The sequence below is a fragment of the Pavona decussata genome, unplaced genomic scaffold, assembly GCF_977016875.1.
Source record: "Pavona decussata unplaced genomic scaffold, jaPavDecu1.1 SCAFFOLD_191, whole genome shotgun sequence".
Lineage (NCBI taxonomy): Eukaryota > Metazoa > Cnidaria > Anthozoa > Scleractinia > Agariciidae > Pavona > Pavona decussata.
The window spans coordinates 515,001-535,756 of NW_028145600.1; the positions used below are offsets into that span (position 1 = coordinate 515,001).

The 20,756-nt window shown below is 39.0% G+C and overlaps 1 protein-coding gene across 1 annotated transcript in view; it reads left to right on the plus strand.

Moving 5' to 3' along the window:
• Window positions 1–19,684, plus strand: part of LOC146462141 (cytochrome b-c1 complex subunit 2, mitochondrial-like) — a 20,604-nt gene extending 920 nt beyond the window's left edge. Inside the window, exons 3-20 of the mRNA XM_085085980.1 lie at window positions 1,213–1,362; window positions 2,066–2,130; window positions 3,127–3,183; window positions 3,747–3,807; window positions 5,344–5,407; window positions 7,815–7,848; window positions 8,928–8,991; window positions 9,287–9,344; window positions 10,189–10,287; window positions 11,449–11,512; window positions 13,049–13,088; window positions 13,959–14,014; window positions 14,157–14,199; window positions 15,261–15,341; window positions 16,779–16,855; window positions 17,513–17,585; window positions 17,736–17,816; window positions 19,411–19,684. Coding sequence (XP_084942106.1) covers window positions 1,213–1,362; window positions 2,066–2,130; window positions 3,127–3,183; window positions 3,747–3,807; window positions 5,344–5,407; window positions 7,815–7,848; window positions 8,928–8,991; window positions 9,287–9,344; window positions 10,189–10,287; window positions 11,449–11,512; window positions 13,049–13,088; window positions 13,959–14,014; window positions 14,157–14,199; window positions 15,261–15,341; window positions 16,779–16,855; window positions 17,513–17,585; window positions 17,736–17,816; window positions 19,411–19,500 — 1,257 coding nt within the window. The 3' untranslated portion in view covers window positions 19,501–19,684. The remainder of the gene's footprint in view (window positions 1–1,212; window positions 1,363–2,065; window positions 2,131–3,126; window positions 3,184–3,746; window positions 3,808–5,343; window positions 5,408–7,814; window positions 7,849–8,927; window positions 8,992–9,286; window positions 9,345–10,188; window positions 10,288–11,448; window positions 11,513–13,048; window positions 13,089–13,958; window positions 14,015–14,156; window positions 14,200–15,260; window positions 15,342–16,778; window positions 16,856–17,512; window positions 17,586–17,735; window positions 17,817–19,410) is intronic.
• The last annotated feature ends 1,072 nt before the right edge of the window (window positions 19,685–20,756 follow it).

The window sequence follows — 20,756 nt, forward strand, 5'->3', positions numbered from 1 at the left end:
TGACAAAAAGCGCTCAGTCGTGTTTTGAACTTTCCATACATTTCCCTGTATTTTTTCCCGCGAACTATTTTTAGTAGCAGTTCACGGCTGGTTCGCTATATAGACAAATGTATGGAAAGTTCAAAGCACGACTGGACGCTTTCTGTCTCAGCTACATCCCTCCAATTTTGTTCTTAAAATCCAATAACGAGGACTCAAGATTTTTTGTGACGTCACCTATTTGAACCATTGTTGTTTTGCTCGCGAGCACAAACACATTCTAATCGGTAAGTTGTCGGTTTATAAGTGTACTTTCGGGCCATTTTGCACTGCAGAAGCTCCCAGGCTGGCATCATAAAGCTGGAGTGGAGGGTAAAGGCAATCCTCTGAAAGAATCCAGAGGTGAGAGATGATTTCATAGCGACTGGGACGCCAAAAGTGTTCATATCATGGTGGCTCATGAGTGAAGTTGTCTCTCTGGCCGTTCTGTGGGTGGATTCTCGGACCTACCTAGGCAATTTGGGGGAGATTTGACTTACAAAGAAAACGATGTGTGCGATATTTTGCCAGTAGGACCGGGTGGCTCGACACTTATAAAAAAACGACTGAATTAAGATGGCGGGACCTCCATTTCGTCGTTGTATCGAAATTACCCAGAATGCAACTCGGACGGCAAAGGGGAAATTACGGGCTTTGAAAAGTGGCTCGAATCAAATGGCTGATGTTCGAACAGCTGTATGCGTGAGAGGCAAAATTGGAGATAAATGCTTAGTCATGAGATTAAGGTTTGCTGTCATGAAGGAATTTTGGTTTTAAAATGAGATTTTGAATTAAAAAATTGGAAGCAAAGATGTGTGTTTTTCAGCTTTGTCGATGCCGCAGAAAACGGGCATTTTTGGTTTTGCTTGAAAATAAATGTTGATATGGAACGGCAAACGGAAGATAAACTCAGTTTATTTGCTCTTAAAGCCTAAAACACTTACTAATTAACACTTTTAGTAGACCATAATAACCAGATTTCTGGATTTGAGAACGTGGCCAATCTTGAAAGTGGTAGCCTCTAAAACGGCGACATTAGTCGCCTTTAGCAGTGAAAGGGTTAACTAATTCGGTTAACTGAATTAACTGTGAGTACAAAAAAAAGGACAAAGCAGTAATAAAATTGCTTTTGTTTGTGTCAACATTGTTAATTCAAATGTGATTTAATGCTGCTTGATTGCTCCTTTTTTTCAGGTTTCTACATTGGAAAATGGCCTCAAGGTAGCTTCACTGGAAACATGTTCTCCCAATACTAGAGTAGGATTGTTTATCAATGCTGCCAGTCGCCATGAGACACCAAGCACATTGGGTATCACTCACATGCTGCGCAACGCTGCTTTTCTAGTACGTGTGATATTTTGTTTGAATATTGAAGACTTTCCTTCTCATAAAAATTATATAAAAAATGCATAAAAATAACAACAAGCATAGCTATAGTTATAGTTGCACACATTATTATTGATAGAGAGGACATACCAGTAAGCTTCTAGGAAAAAGTACATTTGTAAGGATCATTAAACTCAAACAAGAAACTAAAGGTTAAACTGCTTCTGTTAGCTAAATTACTGCTGAAAAATAATTAAAATAAAATAAATCAACTTTTTTAATGAGGGTGACACTTAACAGTCTTTACGACTGACAAACTTGTGGCTCTCAGATTCCAGATTGAATTAGAATTAGATATGTTGGTTTTTGAGGCGAGGGGAAAACCGCAGTACCCAGTGAAAAACCTCTCAGAGCAAGGACGAGAACCAACAACAAACTCAACCCACATACATGTATGACACCAAGCCCAGGAATCAAACCCAGGTCACATTGGTGGGAGGTGAGTGCTCTCACCACTGTGCTGTCCCTGCTCCCCAGACAAAAACCAAATGGCACTTCAACAAGCACTGGAAGGAAGCCACCGGCACATTCATGTGTGCATCATAAATGCCCTCTTGAAGAGTAAATTGAGGCAGTACATGTATCTCTGCTAGACATGAGCCAATAATTTCATTTTTCCAGCACTTCTTTCCTAAAGTTTGTTTTCTTTCGTTGTCATTAGGGTAATGAACAGCGCTCAGAATTAAGAATTGTGAGAGAACTTGAGCACAATGGAGCCAGTCTAGAGTATGTGAAATTCTGTCTTGTTGACAATCTTTGGTCATTTATTTTATCTGGGAAACTTAACCAAATGGTGTAGTAATCATAAAGTTCATGATTCTATCCCACATTGTGGGGGAAACAGTAGTAGGCATTCAGTTTCAGGGAATGCTGTTATTGTTATAGACCAAAATAATGTTGGTAGATACAGGGTCCAAGGTCATTGAACAATAATATCGTATAAATTTTAAACATATCCATAGATTTCAATTTTTGATATGTTTTCGCCTATTATCCACACTATAAAAATGCCTGAAAACTCCGATGAAAACGGAGACTTTCTAAAATGGTTTCAAGAGTGGAGATGTCTGAAAATGCACTGTTTTGAAAACGCTCCATTTCTAGCATGGACAGGTGAAAACGGAGACTTTTGAAAACGGTGACATAAAAAGCGTCACATGCCATCAGTTCAAATCCAAATTGGAGCAGTTAACCAAGATGGAGGATGGTTAACACATACACAAATTATCCCAGGTCCCAGTCATTTTCGAGTGTTTTAGTGTGGACAGGTGAAAACGATACAAAAACACTGGTGAGGATGAAAATATTTTGGTTCATTTTCTCCGTGATGAAAATGGATACTTTTGAAAATGCATTAGTGTGGATGGGGCCTCAATCTCTTGACATGTATCTGTCTGTCTGTCTGTCTGTCTGTCTTATCTGTGTTAATTTAGGGTATCGATCTTGGTGGGTGCTAATTCCTGCTCTGTATTTAAAATCCAGTCTTATTCCTTATAATAATACAGTTGGACCTCTATTAAGCGGCCACCCTCAATTAAGGTGGCCGCTTAATAGAGGTCCAACTGTATTATAAAGAATAGAAACAAAGCTTTGGGGGTTTGAAAATGTTATAAATTCTATAGCTATTGTACAAGTAGCTTAGTTTTCTGTCCTGAGATGCCTAGGTAAATTGCAATGTCAATGTTATTGATAATCACTTTATTCTTATGACAACCTTTACAGGGCAACATGCAACAGGGAACAACTCATTTATTCATCTGACTGCCTCCGTAGCAACTTGTAAGTTTTCTACCTCTTCCTCAAGACTGTAGCGTTAATCCAGTGATTCGCTGCATGATTTTACATTGATGCTGATCATCAGATTGCAGCAAATTTTATCAGAAAGAAAAAATTTGTACCGAAATCCGCCACCACTTGATACACGCACACTAGGTGCATTTTTTTTATACTAATCACGGTGATTTTCAAATCCTGCTTAGTACTGTCTTTAAGTCATGAAATCACACAATCTGATTGTTTGAACTATTTGCTAATTTGCAGCAACAGGCATATCAAATTGTGGGAGCGGGTACACTAGGGGAATGACAGCAAATTTAATAGCTGAATATTGGCAAATAAAATTACCTGGTGTGTTGCCAGTTTATTCAATAATTATACATGTATAGACTTATGGTGTATCACCATTTTAGAGTGCATTCATTTTTATTGTGATGATGTGCAGTGACCTCTCTCGTTTGTATATTTTGAAAATATTTGCAATTCACAAGTTACTTTCCAAAGGATGGCAATTATCATAATAACAGCTCTTAATCCAGTTATTCTCCCTTTTTTGTCTGTTTCAGGGGGGTTGTTATTGACACTCTTGCCAGCATTGTAGACAAACCATCGTTTCACCCTTGGGAGGTAAGAATCTGACTTGGTGTTTTTAAGATTGGAGTATTTGTACACTACTGAGGATAAATGAAGGGTTCAGGCCATCGCCAATGTATGGTGCTTTTTAGATCAGTTTTTGTTGTTTTGGCTCAGATTTGCCGGACTTTTTGCATAGGGCCCTTAATTCCTTTAAGGAACGTTGCCCCAGCATCTTTTCACTTCTTGTGGTTCATGTACAGTAATATATCAAACACAAGAAAGCGTGTTTCATCAGATATCCAAACACTGAGAAGTAGGTTGAAAAAACGAAGGACAGCCGAGTTTTTTTAAACGACTGCGAGGTGCTTTGATATCTGATGAAACACACTTTCAAGTGTTTGATATGGCCTCTCAAATGATCAATGATTCTTGGAGAAATTCAAGGCTTAATGCAAAATTTTAATGTGGCTTAATGTAATTTAGGCAAGGTTAAAGTCAGCTTAATGCCGGTCAGCGGTCTCCTCTCGTGGTTCAGGGGTGACCTTTGAGCTCTCTGTTAGGGGGGGGGGGGGGGGCGCTTCATGATTTGCATCACATTTGCTTGCTTGCTGGCCTGTGAGATAGGTCATTTTGCTTGCCTTATTTTCAAGCCCCCCTCTCCTCCCTCTCTTTGGTAAGTATTGGGTCTGGTAAGTATTCCACTGATTGGGTTTAGCGTGACGGTGCCGTAGGTGGTGGTTGCTCGCAGGGTTGCCATGGATACCTCCTTCCCCTTACCTGATTGCTGCCTGGCTGCACCAACCTTCTAGGCACCAGCTCCCAAGCTTATCTATTGTTGATGAGTTTAATGGAAATTAGGAACACATATCTAAACCACGGTCACAGCAGTGATTTTCTTTGTTTTCTCTTGATGAATTATGAATGAGTTTGAGAATGATGTTGGGTATGATTTTTATTATTTTTATCACAAAGTTAAATGCAAAACAGCAGATAAAACATTAACTGAAGGCAATACACTGAATTTCCCTAAGTAACTGAAGACTAAATACTAAACGTCTGGCAAATCTGAGCCAAGATAACAAAAAAGCGACATGTATCTACTGTAAAAACCACTGTAGGTCAGCTACAATGGAGAGATTTAGAATTAATACAGCAAATGGCAAACGTAGAAATGAACATGTGACCATGTTTTCTCCTACATTTGTCGTTCGCTGTTTTCAGTTTCTCAGTAAAATTGAGCAGTTTTATGTTAGTATCAAAGGCCAGAATTATTAAATTGCACTATTCTAGTTTTCATTCATATACAGTGTACAAACAAAACTAATTTTCATATGAAAAGCTTTGCACAAGTTTAGCCTCATTTTCATAATGAGGTTCAAAGCAACCCGGAAATGGCCTACATGTATTTTTGACTATTATATAGTAAGAGCCTAAAAGGCACATGTCCTGTCAAGCTGGAAAAAAATAATGGTTTCCAGCCTGCATATAGTGTCCAGCAAATTGGGTTGAAATTATAAAGTCTTTTTTTTACTCATGTTTGAGTCTTTGAAAGCATTAATTTTGATTCATTGTAACATTACTTTTCAGCTTGACCCAGCCATCAAACGTTTAAAGTTAGAACTTGCAATAAAGGACACCCAGACACAAACAAGTATGTCCACTTATGTTGTGTAATGTTACATTGTACTTAATTCATTTTGGTTAGTGAGAACTATTTTTATGAAGGATACATTCGTCATTTATAAAATATTTGAGATAGTACGCACGCTCTCATTGGTTGATAGGTGTGTTTAGATGAGAGTATGTAAACACGGTTGTGACGTCACGCTTTCTGTGTCTCCCGGCACAATTTGAAAACATTTCAAAGCTTTTGCAAGACTCGCAAAGTAATTTCAAGTACAACTGTTAAGGAAATGGTGAAAAATTTCCCAAAATTTTGAGCGGGCTTCCCCCCTGAACCCGAGGGAAAAAAAGCAAAAGAAAGAAGAACCACCGCGCTTTGCCTGCCTCGCTAGACGACCTCGTCGAGGGAGCTCAAGTGAAGACGACAAAATATGCAACAAATACGCAGTAAACTTTTTTCAAGGTAATTTTTGCATCTGAGTACCACAATAAAATTCTCTAAAAGACATTCCTTATTCAAAAAATGTACACGAAAACGAACACAAAACTATATGCTACAGACTATAAATGTTTCAAATCAAACTTTGTACGGCCGGTTGCCGTGTTTTGGCTGTCAAATTTGTATAAAATGTATTTTCTCTGAGACTTTCTCAGCGTAATAATCTACTGCTACGATTACTATTACCAGCAACAACTTCACAGTCTAGATCCGCTGCTTGTGCTATGATTCCTAAACAGCCAAACTTCACAAGGCACGATGAGCGACTCGACTTCTCGACCATCTCAGGCTGCCACATCGGGCAAGTTCACGTAACTTTCAAGAGCGACCATGCACAATGACATTCATTTTCAGCTTAAATGAACTCCTCATCTTGAAGTTCTTTCCTTTCAGAATCGTATATTTTGAACATTTCTTCTAGTTTTCACCGAATGTTCGGTATTTTTTTTGTAAGATTCACGAGAATTCAAAGCTGAAATCGCCGTCAACACGGGGTTCGCTGACGCTTGCCACAAATTTCAACTTGATTTTGATTTTTGTAACACAAATTTCGATTGGTTCATGTGTTGTCAGATGCGCGTTTTCATTGGCTAGTAGCAAAAATGATTGTCCAGAGCGTGTACTGAGAACATCTATTTCAATCAAGAAACAATTAAACAAAATTTCCCTTCATTTGTCGAATTATTTTTGTAGAAATATTTTATAAAAGCAATAGAGGACTTTTTCCCGTGTTTACATAGCCTCATCTAAACACTCGGGGAGTTGGGAGAATTCTCGAAAGTTATGCAAACCCTCGACTGCATCTCGGGTTTGCATAACTGTCTCGAATTCTCCCAACCCCCCTCGTGTTTAGATGAGGCTATGTAAACACGGAAAAAGTCCTCTATTGCTTAAATTTTGAATGCAATGTATTTACATGACTTGTACATGTAAGAGCCTCTGCTATTGAAGTCACCGAACTCTTCCCATCCAAAAGTGCATACAGCTGTATTTAGTCAGTGCTGTTGCTGTTGCCATTGCTATTTTCTCAGGTGGTCCTCTGCACTTTTTCTCCCAGTCTTCTCTTTTAAGGAAGGTGCCTGCTAAATTAATACAGAAGTATTTTTGCACAGATCTCAGCAAGAGCTATTGAAATCCAAAAAGACAATTCGGGCTAACCATGCATTTTTTTTAGAGATAATTAAGCAACAATAATTCTAAAAAGCACTAAAACACAAAGCAATACATGGCATTTTTTCCTTTAGTTAATTGAAGCTGATAATAATTATCTCTGAAAAATAGTGGTTACCCCTAATTTTCTTTTCGGATCCCAATGACCCTTGCCAAGATCTGCTTTTCCTGTGTACTTATAACTAAGCAAAAATATCCTTGTTTTAGCTGGCACCACGGTTATGAAATCCAGTTTTCTCAGACCATCTCAAGATGCGCAGAATGTGTACGCAGTAGCAAAAGGAGGCACTGTCCTTAAACTTTGTTTAATTTTTTGGGATTGTTATGTTATAACATGTATTCTGAGAATTCTTCGTTGGTGGCCGTTTCAAGTGAGGTCATTGAAACACATGTGGCATCCTGTACATTTTGGTTTAATTTGTGTTTTTATGAAAAGAAATACAGTCAAACCTCTGTGATATGAACACCAAAGTGGTACCCAATTATTAGATTGTTTGTAAATATATCCTCACGCAAACAACTTGAGGATGTTAAGGAGAATGCATAGCTTGTTTTTGTACACTTTTGAATTGTCACCAGGTTTCTTCCTGTGTTTGCATCAGATTTACATGTACGTGTACAGTGTATGTAAGCATGGCAGTGTGCCATGTTTACAATGTAATTCTTAATGAAAAGAGCTCACGCAGACAGTGTAACTACATGTACTAAAGTTTAGACATTGTATCATAATTTTTATTTAGTGAGCTGTGTTATGTGTTTTGTGTAGATGTTGTGGAGGAACTACACAGAGTTGCATTCAGGTTTGTTGGTTTTACTGTTAATATTCCACTTAACTTAAATTTCCTTGCAAGTTCATTGTCTTAAACAGATGCATCCAACCTTATATAAATACCAAAGCAGGGTCATCATGTTTTACAACAACAACAACAACAACAATCTTTATTCGTGCCCGGAAATTATACAGTGTTACATTACTACAAGAAAGAAAAATTACTAAAGAAGAGGGCACAGCCACTTAGAAATAGCAGGCTAATCAAGCTAAGTGGCTGGGCCAAGTGGAAAAATTTGCAAATACCCTACATTAAAATAGAACTAAGGACAAATTTGTGAAAAAAAAAGAAACAGGAAAGCATTATCAGCGACATTAATTTTTGATTGCCCTCACTTTTCAGACGTTACCCACAAACTCAAAAGTTTTGAACTTTGTTGTGTCATACATGTCCTTGAGTGTCAACATTGCATCTCTCCTCGCAGGAGTACAGGGCCCCACTGAATATCACTTTCGTGATGTGGGCTCCCTTTATAAAGATTGTTATTATTATTTATTATTATAGTATACACTGTAAATGAGTACTGGCAAACTCAGGGGTTTCATTAACGGCCAGACACTGGGCAAATTGACCATCTGGGAATACAACTTTGCCTGGCTATTTTTAACCTCCCAACAAACGTTTTTAATAAAAGAACATATCCAAGTTAACTATCTACCCAGGTGCACTAACCGGCTGCCCAACTGTTCAAAATCTTCATGAAACCCTGCAAACTGTCAGGAAAACTCGACTCAGTACTGGACAGGGATCCTGGAATGAACTATAGCATCACATACAGGGGAAGTACAGGATAAGTGATAATCGAAACCGCCTCGTGCTTTGTGTTTACCGTGATAAGCTCTCGGCAGTAGTGGGCCACCAGGCCCATGAGGCTTTTACATTTTGTAGAGTATAGCAGAGGGACAGAGACTGGGCATTACAAACTCTACATACCGGTATATACTGGTAACTGGAGGAAGGTGGGGTGAAATGATTTCACTGAAACTTAATTGTGCAGCATACAGAAGCACTTATGTTGTGCTTACTGTGTTCTGCTTTGTTACTTTCAGGAAAACACTGGGAAATTCTCTTTACTGCTTACCTCACAGAACTGGCAGATTCAGTCCCGGTGTGGTAAGAGTAATTCATTTGCACTCTAATGTACATGTACCCCAGGTTGCTGTTATTTTGTGTTTGCACTTGCTCGCCTTTCCTTTAGCTTCACTTAACTTATCAGACACTCTTCAAGACTGTCCAGTGCATGGGTGGCTTAAGTGTCAGAATCTTCACTGATTTTCTTCAAAAAGTGGAATGCCTGGACCCTTGGTGTGAATAGCCCTGCTACTGCTTGTCTTGTACTTGTTTCACTCACATCTTTCGTTCATTCTTAAGCTATGTTCTAATTTAAGCTTTCCTTTATTGTTTTTAGCTGAAAAGCTACACCAGTGAGTGTTATGTGGGACAGCGTATGGCTCTTGTTGGAGTTGGTAAGTATGGAAAATAAAAAACTGGTCATGTAAGAGACATGCCTCCAGTTGAGATTGCACATGTAAAAGATGTAGGAGAAATTTTCATTGGATATTTTAAAAAAAGTCAACATCCATATGATATCTGAACACGTGGGTGGGAATAAATAAATAAAAATAAGCAATCAGGATTTTCAAGGCAATGTAAATTTGGAGAACTACTATACTACAGTGGTTCAATTTAGCATGTCTTCTAACGAAAGACTACACTATGCTGGATAGCATTTTATGCCGTTGTGAAAAATACTCCAGCCTGGTGTGAATGGAAGTGGCCGAAAACCGCCACCATTTTTCCATGAGAATCCAACCCTCGCTCCTCTTTGTTGACTTCCTTTTCAGTTCGATATTCCGTTCACACTACTCAAGAAAGTGTCATGAAAACCTATCTGATATGTGACGATTCACTTTCAAGACTAAGCAGTGCAGCATCATTCTGGCACAAAAATTGATTCAAAAAGCATTTTGTGTGTGAACAAAAGCCTCTATCTGATATGTTTTTGGCACCGGCACAAGAGCTATCCAGTATAGTGTAGACATAGCCTAAATATAAGTGCTGCCTTTGAAGGAATGTTACTTTGTTAAAATTGTAAATTAACGTTCAGTCAAAAAGTGATCAAAATTTGATGTGCAGTACATGTTGATGGTAAGGTTACAACATTAAAAAGTAAATTGACTAAGTATATTGTATCTTAGAGAGATTGACAGGATGCTTGGCCCAAGTGTAAGAAGCGTATTACAGTTGTTTGATAGCAGCCTCTTTTGTTTGTTTTGAGATTTTCTTGATATGTTTTGCGCATTTGAACAGGTGTTGATCATGGCCAGCTGGTGGACTTAGCCAAAGCAGCATTCTCATTTCTCCCAGAGGGTAAAGCTGCTCCAAAAGAAGCAGCAAAGTACCACGGAGGTAAGTCAACCCTTTAACCCCTGATATCAAAGAACAAATTCTCCTGTCTTGTCCCCATACATAATTTTCTTATAAAAGTACTTGGGAGAAGTCCCTCAGGTGCAATCGTTAAGGAAGAGACTGCCACTCCTGCATTGGCCAGCACAGTCACAGCAAGCGATACTCCCATACCAGTTGAACAAGACTCTTAAACTTCCCAGGCCCACATCCATGATCTCCCGAGATTTACAGATGCCGATGAACTGGGGAGAAGTTATTAAAATATCAAGAAAATTCACCTTGGTGATCATATTCTTAATTCTCTCATGACCTCAGGAGTTGAATTTATAAGCATTGATATTACATGTACAAGGAAAAATTTGATGCTGATCACTGTTTGGGCTTAAAGGGTTAACGGCAACCATGATGTTAGACTGCATGACAACTTTAGAGTTCAAGGTAGATTTAGAGATCTAGGTAGACTTTTCCATCTGAAAAATGATAGTCACTTGTAGTGGTATTTTCCAGCCATTAATTATTTCATGTTCAACAGCAATGATTGATCCAATTAAAGGGCCTGGGAGACAGCAATATAACTTAATTATTTGAATTGGCCTTCAAACCCAAATATCTCCAAATTAGCTGTAATTTGTACACAGAATGATTGTTTATCATGTAAGAAACATTCTGGAGGTTCCATATTTCTCAATCTCAGCCTGTGTTTGTATGAGTTGTATGTAACTTTATGGGAACACGGGAAAAAATGTAAGTAGTATAGGAAGGGCTGAGAGCATCACCGTCTTATGAAGAATTTTTTGCAGATTTTTCATTTTGCTCAAAAGTATATGAATTTTTGCCTTCAATTTAGTCAGAGAACATCACTTTGTGTTTTTCCCCTGCTGGTTTACACTTCGTGTTTGAGAAAAACTAAGTAAAAATATTGAGTCAAGCAAAGAACAAAGTAGAAAAAGAGATGCTTTTGGGTGGAAAAAACACAGCGTATTGCTGTTTGATTAACTTGAGGATCACGTGCAAAAATTTGGTATGTTTGAACAAAACAAAACAAAAATGACCTAAACTTCAGCATATTGAGATACATGTACATGCTCTCAGTTCTTCATTTGTTAAGTAGAGTTTTGCCTGTACTTTCATGTTGATTGTATTTTGAATCTCTTTAAACAGGTGAGGTGATGAACTTCAGGCCTGGCCCCCTTGTACATGCTATCCTTGCAACAGAGGGACCTAGGTTGGTGGATATTTGAGTCACAGTCTTTAATCCTATAATAGGGTTTAAGAAGCTACTACTGTGACAGCGAAAAGAATGTCACAACACAAAAGGATTTAATGAGAAAAACAAAGACCCTGCATGTGTGTTATAAATTTTGGTAGATTTCTTTGCCATACTCAGTCAAACAACAATGTGAAAAGACCAAATCAAGGTTTTGTGGAGTATGTGAGCACATGACAGTAAATTTTTTCATTTTTTGTCTCTCCTTGAATGCCATTCCCACCTGTTCTATTACTGGATAATTTGGCCACATTGTACAAGTTGGATGAATTGGAGTAATCAGAAAGTAGTGCAAGTAACACAAACTTATATTTTGAAGTGGCCTTTTCATTGGCGTTGCCATCAAGGCTTCCTGAAGGGGAAGTCTTATGGGGCTTTTGACCTGTTTGGTTAAAATGGTGAAATGAGACCTTCACACAGCTACACAACAATGTTAGAACAACGAGATCAGAGGAAAGTGATCAACTCAATTCTTGAAAGGAACAACTCGTGATCTCTTCTAGCACATTTTGAAAACAAAAATGCGAGAACTTGAAGAACGTTAGCCTAACATTTTTCAAGTTTCAATCCATTCTGACCCACTCTGTCACTAGCCAGAGGCACTTATGGGAGCACTAGGGTGATAATTTATAACAAAACTAGACAATTATTTTATGTTTCTGTTGACAGACAAACATTTTTGGGTTTTGAAATGACATCAAATTCATGTGATACTTACCCTTTAAAGTCCCTAATGATAGCTGCATAACCAGTCTTTTAAAAAAATTCATGTAACTTGCTATTTTCTCATGATTGCATGACAAATACTGCCCTCTTAATGATGCCCTTAATATTTACATCTGTATTCTCCTCACTGTTTCCATTTATTTGGCATGTCACTGGGAGGGAGAATTTGTTTTTAAGCTTACAACCATCTAGACTGCACATTTATTTCTCAGTGGTCATTTCTTTCAGGCTTATAGCCTGTAAAATTTCAAATTTCAGTATAATTAGCCTCATTCTATAGTGCTCAAGTTCTTCAAACTTGTAAACACCATGAAAATGATGTATTATTCAAAGTGACACAGGCATACTCGGAAAAAAATCTGAGTGCTCCTATCAGGAGTCGAACCTAAGACCTTCCGCTTACTAGTTCAGATGCTCTACCACTGAGCTACAGGAGACTTGTGGGAGCTAAGGCCATTATACTAGGTTCATGGGACAAGCATTCTGCATACTGCTAGGATTGGAATGTCAATGTGTGGCATATGCGCAATGGAATAAATGTGAATGAATGAGAATGATGTATTATTCAAAGTGACACAGGCATGCCATGTTGTTGAGGAGTCTGTCCCTTGGCAGTGCTTGTTAGTATTTTTGCTCTCCCTTGTGGTACATGTTACAGGTCAGGCATAACTGGGGGAGGCCCTTTTTTTTAAGAAGTACAGTGTTTTTTTTCTCCAGTTGTAGTAAGTATGATCAAAACATTCTAACATCAGCTATCTTAATTTTCAGCTTGGGAAGTAAAGATTTTCTTGCATTCTCAGTTTATCAGGTGAGAGCTTTATGTGTTAAAATAATCTTTAATTTAAAGTTCCAAAATTGTTGATATAATCTCCCTAGAGTGTTGTTAGAAACTGTTCATTATAAATCAGTCAAAAAGGTCATGGTTGGCAAAAAGTGATTACCCCGCTGGATTTACATACCAGGGGCCCATTTCTCGAAAGTCCCGTTAACTTACCGGGCCCGATAAGTATATTTTTAAATGTTTTTTCGTTGATTACTCAGTGACCACAGACATGGTACTTGGCCAATGTTTTTATAGAATTATAAGATTTTAAAATTTAGTATTCAAAGCTACCAAAAATTGACTTCTGTTAAGAAACATTTATCACCAAAGACAGTTATTGGGCCCGGTAAGTTACCGGAACTTTCGAGAAACGGGCACCAGGTACTTCTGTGTAACTTAGCAGAATGTCTTACAAAGAGCAAGAGTTTTAGGAAAGTCTTAGGTGAAGTCAGTTCCAAAAACATATTACTTAGTTGATGATTAATTTTTCTGTAGTCATCACCTGCCTGGTTGACAATGTATTTGATAATGTAGGGAGACATTACATATTGATCACTCCTGGCAGTGACAGGGTTAAGCTTTTTAGAAACCAGAACCACAAGGAAAGCATGAAAAAAAAAGTCATTTTCTCGTTGTCCTTGAGTCATTTTGAAACTCTTAAGTTACTAGCCAGCTATCCTCACTGTAGCCGCCGGCCATTACAGCCAGCTCCCAGTCACTGTTAATGACACCCCTACCTAGGTAGTCTGTTGCGTTACATTGATAATTTCAATTGCGAGTCTCAGGTAGGATTTTTGAGATGTCTGAACAGTTCACTGATGTTCGTTAATTATAACATTTTTTATTTTAATGCAGAAACTCCTTGGTGTCACACCATACATCAAGTGGGGAAGCAACACGGCAACAAACAGGTACATGGTTGCTGTTGATATTTTTTGTATTTTCTTTTAGTTTCCGTTTCTTTGTGGAGATGCAAGGATATCAGTTATATGAACTTGGTTTGAAATTTTCAATGTACCTGCAGTAAACAAAACACAATATTTTGATTTGTAGGCTCTTGAAGGCTGCCGCTGAATCTGCCGACGGAGCATGTGCAGTAAGTTGAACAGTTGTTCTCCAGCTCACAACCACCTGCAATAAATTGTTGTGGCCTCCTCGTTAAAATGGTCCCATTTTAGGACACATCATCTTAGCTAAAGAACCTGAATAGAACCACATTTATCGTCATTTTTTAAATAAATTTAATATTTAATGCTTAGTACAAACATTTACAGCATTTTTATAATTTTTGTACTATCAACCACTACTATCAACGATGTACCAATATTAATACAGTTTCTCAGTGTCTAGGTTACAAGATGTGTTTTTTTTTTCTAGTTTTGATTGAACTGCACGAATTGACAACATTTACAAAAAAAAAGAAAACAACGACAACATAGAACACAAAACAAAAAGAAACAAATAACGTCACAAATGCGTATTAAAGAAAATATTTGAAGGTATTTTGGAAGGTAGTAATAGTCTTATTTCCGATAGCTATTTCTTTTTGAATGTTCAGTTTGTTGCATAGAAGTGTGAGAAAACTGTCGAAAGAGAGTTTTACGTCGTGTAGGCAGATGCAGTATATTGAGAATTTCGCAAAAAAAAAGTCCTTGGGAGCCTTGAATCTCAATCTCCCCTCCCCGAGACTTGTAAGTTGGCTCCTAGATGAGTCAAGGGTAGCAAGGATTTCCTCTTTGGGTGCTTACTCTATAGAAATAACAGAGAATTGAGTTTGCCCTAAGACTTTTGCCCAAGATTGTAGGTCGCACGAATAAGGTAGTTTACACTGTTGTTTTAGCACAACACCAGAGCATTTGTGTATTGTTACCCAAGAGCTGGCAAATCTGTAAAATAAATTGAAGCAGCTGGCAACCTCATAGAACTGCATGTGTTGAAACTGCATGAAAAACAAGACATGAACAGGACAGGACTTTTGTTATTCAATCAGATGCAAATGCGCAAGAAGTAGTAATAGTCCTACATGCTTCACACAATAGCAACTGAGTTAAGCTTTGGCTGTACGGACTTCTGTTTTTTACCTTTGTACAATTTATCTGATAACAGACATATTGAAATAAATTTTGGTAATCATGTAATGTTTTTTGTTGTGTCAAGGCTTCAGCATTCAGTGCCAGCTATTCAGATGGTGGTCTCTTTGGATGTTATGTTGTTGCAGAGGCAGCAAATGCCCCTAAGGTACCAGTTTTTACTTCCTTATTGTCGTTGTATCTTAAATACCTTAATTAATGATTTAATTAATTGGTTAATTAATTTTATCCATCCATACTTGCCTCTATCTTTGCTTCTTAGGGAAGTGGTCAAAACTACTATACTCGAACAGGACCCACCAAGCCCCAAAATAGGTGGTGGCCTCTGCCTGCACACCCACCCACCCCCCCCCCCCCCCCTTCCTCAAAAGATGGTGTCTTTATTGCATAGCCACCCATCTATCCCGCGGTAAAAAATGACAGTGAAATTCAAACTTCACTTTTCTTGTTTATCTAGCAATGCTGACTCTTGCTAGCTGAATATTTCTGTGTTAACTCAAATTTTAAAGTCAATAAAACGTTGTCGTTAACGTTCACGAGATAGTTGGTGTCTCCGATAACCCCCCTATCCCAGACAAGGTGGGTCCTCTTCGAACAACCTTGTTATGACCAGTTCCCTTATTTGCCATTCATTTAATTTGAAAAATTAAATTTGAAATTTACGATAAGGTGAAACAAAGGTAATTTATAAGGACGGTGCCTGCTGATTCAACACTTAAGTATTTTTTGCGGTTTATGACTATGCGGAAAAGAAGACCTTTGCAAGTGTTGCGGAAATCCAGAAAAAAAACTGGGGATAACCGCGCATTTCCAGAGATAATTGATCAACAACATTTCTAACAAGCTTCAAAATACATAACAGTGTGTGGAATTTTTTTTCCAACTTAAATCAATCAATCAATCAACTTTGTTTAACGAGGGTGACACTTGACAGTCTGACGACTGACAAACCTGTGGCCCTCGGATTCCAGATCGAATTGGAATTTGGAAATGTTGGTTTTTGTGGAGGGAGGAAAACCGGAGAACCCGGAGAAAAACCCTCGTAGCAAGGACGAGAACCAACAACAAACTCAACCCACGTATGACTTCGAAACTTAATTATCTCTGAAAAATGCGTGGTTATCCCCATTTTTCTTTTTGGATTTCAATAACACTCGCTAAGATCTTCCTTTCCAGCATATTCATAAACCGCGCAAAAATACCTTTGAATTAGCAGGCGTCTTCCTTAAGAAATCAGAGCTTCTCAGACTATCCCGAGATGCGCAGAACGTATGCACAGTAGCGAAAGGAGTGTCGTCAGGTGATCACATATTATGGTATCCCCTTTATAAAAAAACAATACGCCGATCATTTGAAACCTTCAACTTCCCTTCCCCTCCCCTAATTTTCTCCTTCCCCTCCCCTCCAGACATACCCTGGGCATTTGACCATGCCCGGGGAGTGGGGAATTTGACCGTGATTTATCTTTTCGTCGCTACTACATGTATGAGTTCCTCTCTAAAACGAAAGTGATGAACAGAACTGATTGTATAGTAAGTTAGGAGGATGACGGCCCAGACTGTTGTGATTCATGATCTCCTTGTAGGTGATGAAGTCTGTAGTGGGGCAGTTTTCCAAGGCTGCCAAAGGAGACATCTCTGATCAGGATGTTACACGAGCAAAGTGAGTGTTATCGGCCGAAAATGAGGCCTTATGCAGCTCTTTGAATAACCTCCTGCGGACGCTCTTTGGGCTCGTTACGTCACGCAATCCTCGGAGCATTGCGTGACGTGACGAGCCCAAAGAACGTCAGAGTAGGAGGCTAGTTTTAGAACGGCTCATAGGATTTGCTGAATTTGTTTCGTTTTATGAACACAGAGGTGAAAAAGTTATTTGGCTACCGAGCAGTTTTTTGCTGCGCTGCAACTTGGGTGTTTTGTTTGCCTCTTTTTACAGTTTTGTCGGATCGCACGGAGCTCCGTTTATTCGGAACACAATAATTACAATAGCTTACAATCGCCTTGTGTAGTATAATAAACGCCACCGCTGAGAATAGCACCGCCTTTGGTCACCCTTTAGGATTCCATCCAGGCATGCAAACGTTAGAGCCATCGTTAACCGCAGTATCAAGGACGTACTGATCAGTAGTCTTTATTTGAATGTTTGCAATCAAAACTTAGATCCATCTTGTACAGAATAATAAGCATGAGCAACGCAGGAGTACGCTGTTGGACAGATTTTCTTTGAACGGTCACATTTAAGGATAGCATCTACAAACGTTAAAGCCACGTTTGCAGCTTAAGCATCACCGAAAAGTACTACTACTTCTTTTTACCTCAGGAACCAGATGAAGGCACACCTGCTTATGAACAGTGAAAGCCAGGACACACTATTTGAAGACATTGGCAGCCAGGTGAGTCCTATTTTTGGTGTGGTTTTTTCCGCAAAAGAAGGAAAGCAAACCTCGCGAGGCAAGAAAGGGATCTTTTGTTTTCGCGGGGCGGAACATCATTTTCAATGTTTTGAGCCTATTTTCAAATTGTGTGTACATCACTGTTTTTAGATTCTGACCAAAGGCAGTTACACATCTCCTGAAGAAGTTGCCGCTACAGTTGATTCCATCACAAAAAGCGACGTTTTAACGGTAAGGGTTGTGCTTACTTCTTCTATTTTCTTCATTTTTGCTTCCCATTGCTTCAAAGGTGTACGTTTCCTTTTTTATTGCCCACAAAATTCTATAGCTCGAGGTAGGTTGGAGAATTCCACACTCCAGAAACAACGCCGGGGGAGGCTGGCACGAGTGATGGATTATGGGATCGTTTTGGTAGATGCCCAACCGTCAACTCATGCGATCCCACAGGGTCCGAAATTAACTTTTTTAGGCAGGCGCCAATTGGCGACTGAAATTTTTTTTCAGTCGCCATATGGAAAAATGTGGTCGCCAAAAAGCAGAAAAAAAAGTGTCAATAAAATTTTTCCTTAGCATCGAAACACAAGCCAAAATTTTTGGTTGCCAGATGGAAAATTCTGGTCGCCAATTTTTCTTTTAAGAATCAGAACGAAGAGAACGCGTTTGGGGCCGCAATGGCGATTTATACACTTACCACTGAAAAACCACGACGAACGAATCGAATGCCGGCTATATACGCAGTTTCACAAGACTGCTAAATGTTTCAAGTCAACTTTATACCTTCTCTTGTCTCTACCTTTTGGAGAAGAAATGTACCCGATTGAAAAACTGCCGGTTGGTTCTCTGCTCTATGCTCAAAACCGTAAACGATCTTTCCTACCGCGTTCTCGACGGATCGCCATGTTGTTCGCACCAGGCCGCAACCGTGCAGCATTTTTCGTTCAAAAAACATGGCGGCGAAGCTTCGCACTGCTCGAGCTGTGAAGCGTTGTGATAGATTTATAATAACAGGAAAATCGGTTTTATATTTCAAAAGCAGTGGAAAGGTGAAAAGTAAGTCACCAATTGGCGGGCGGCTTTGAATTTTATTTTTATCGATTTGGCTGAAAATCAAAGTTATTGTTTGTATAATTTGAGCGTGGCATGAAATAGTTAATCGCCCGCTGGCGACTAGTTGTGAAATTCTGGTCGCCAGTCCAAAATTTTCAGTCGCATTGGCGACCAGGAAAGCGCAATTTCGGACCCTGTCCCACAATCTCTCACTCGTACCAGTCTTATCACAGTTTATGAAGTGGAGAATTGCTCCTGTACGTCCTTTCCCCACCCCCTTCGGTGGGGCATACTCATTAGAGAACTTAAGCAACGACGACGTCAACGACAACGCCTCAAAACACTAAGGTTTAATGAGCAAAAACAATCGCTGTGCACGTGCGTTTTAAATTTTGGTACTTCACTTTGTCGTCCTCTGCTAAATGAAATGACCAAAAATTGGAGAACGTGAGCACACGACGGTGAATTTTTCATTTTCTTTCTTAACTCGAACACCACACCTACCAATTTGGTTCCTGGGCAGTTCGCTGTTTTTGTATAAGTTGGAGGGGTTGAAATAATCGCGAAGTAGCGCAAATGAATTGAAGTAATATTTGAAGTGAAGTTTTCGTTCTCGTTGCTTATGTTCCATATTAACTGTGGAAAAATACCTTTGTATCAGTAGGCACCGTCCTTAATCACACTCCCAAAACTTAGACTTAATTGATATCACACACTGAAGGTTTGTCTGTACATGGATGAAGAAAAGGAATGAGCTCTGTTTTAACTACTGTTTCAGGTGGCCAAGCGCGTGTTCTCTGGCAAGCCTACCCTGTCTGCAGCAGGTGATGTGTCTTCAGTGCCGGCTTTGGACGAGCTCTTCTCATAGTAACCTTGTTTTTCACGTTCAAGTGATTGTATCGTACTGTGTCAGTTAAATGAATTGGAGCCCTTGGTGTAGACTTGTTATTTTTAACATGGGTGATTGGTTATCGCACCAATGGCTTGTTGTAAAGAAGCGAATACTATTCATGAATAAACGCGTTGCCTTTATCTTGGCGCTTTTAACAAGCGATGGCTCTCGTCAGTTCGGTCTGTGCATCAATTTTAGCTAAGTAGAATTTTGCGAAATGTTCGAAAATTTCCTAACCCAAACCGCTTCAAAATCGATAAAGTAACCAGCTCTCTCAGTATATAGAACACCACGTAAAATCATTGCTAACATGTGCACTTTGACAGGACATAGACAATTAAGGAAAACCGCACGGCGACGTTTTTTATCATTTTTTTTTTCCAGTAGATAAGCAGCAAAGTTAGGAGATTTCATACAGTGAAGCCTGTGATAAGAATGGTGCTTCCTTTTGTTACTGCGCATGCGTTCTGTGCATCTCGGGATTGTCCGAGAAAATACAGTTTCACCAGAAAAAGAAATTGGGGCTAGTGCCACTTTAATGAAAATTGAAATTTATTGTCTTTCGGGCTACAATGCAACTAAACATAATTTTTCCTGTATTCTCCTTTTGTTAACGTTTACTTGGAGACTAAAATTATTTCTGTCACTTAGCTTTTTCGCTCGTGACGAAAATGCAAAGGGCTCGCCTGCACTTGTCCTTGAATAAACGCAAGTTTCGGTAACATTCATCGCTATTTTCTGGGGTCGGTTTTGGTACCCTGCGACTGCCGAACATTTTTGGCCCAGTGTCAAAATGATTATATTCAAAGCCATTCAAAGATTCCAGTAGAACGCTGAGTGCTCCAGAATTAAATGACAGAAAGTCAATTAGTGAGCATAACTTGGATTCTCAAGGATGGGAATGTTTGTTCAGACATTTTCTTTCCATTCAGCACTCGAAAAAGGGACAAGTCGTTCTGAAGTGAAGGGGGCTTACAGGAGTCCATATTGTGTGTTTTTGGCTTCAAATTCGTGGCTTCAGGACAACCAAAGCCGTTCAAAGTTTGTTGCTTACCAGGAAGTAACTGTTTGTTTTTGTAGACCAAAGCTTTGCTTGAAGTGGGCATAGCTGACAATAGCGTGCAAGGGAATGGATTGCATTTTCAACAAACTTGGCTCGCATCCCTTACATTGTATTCCGGTTGTGGTGTCAAGTGGGATGGTTTCTGATAATTAAATTTAAGCAGCAGTGT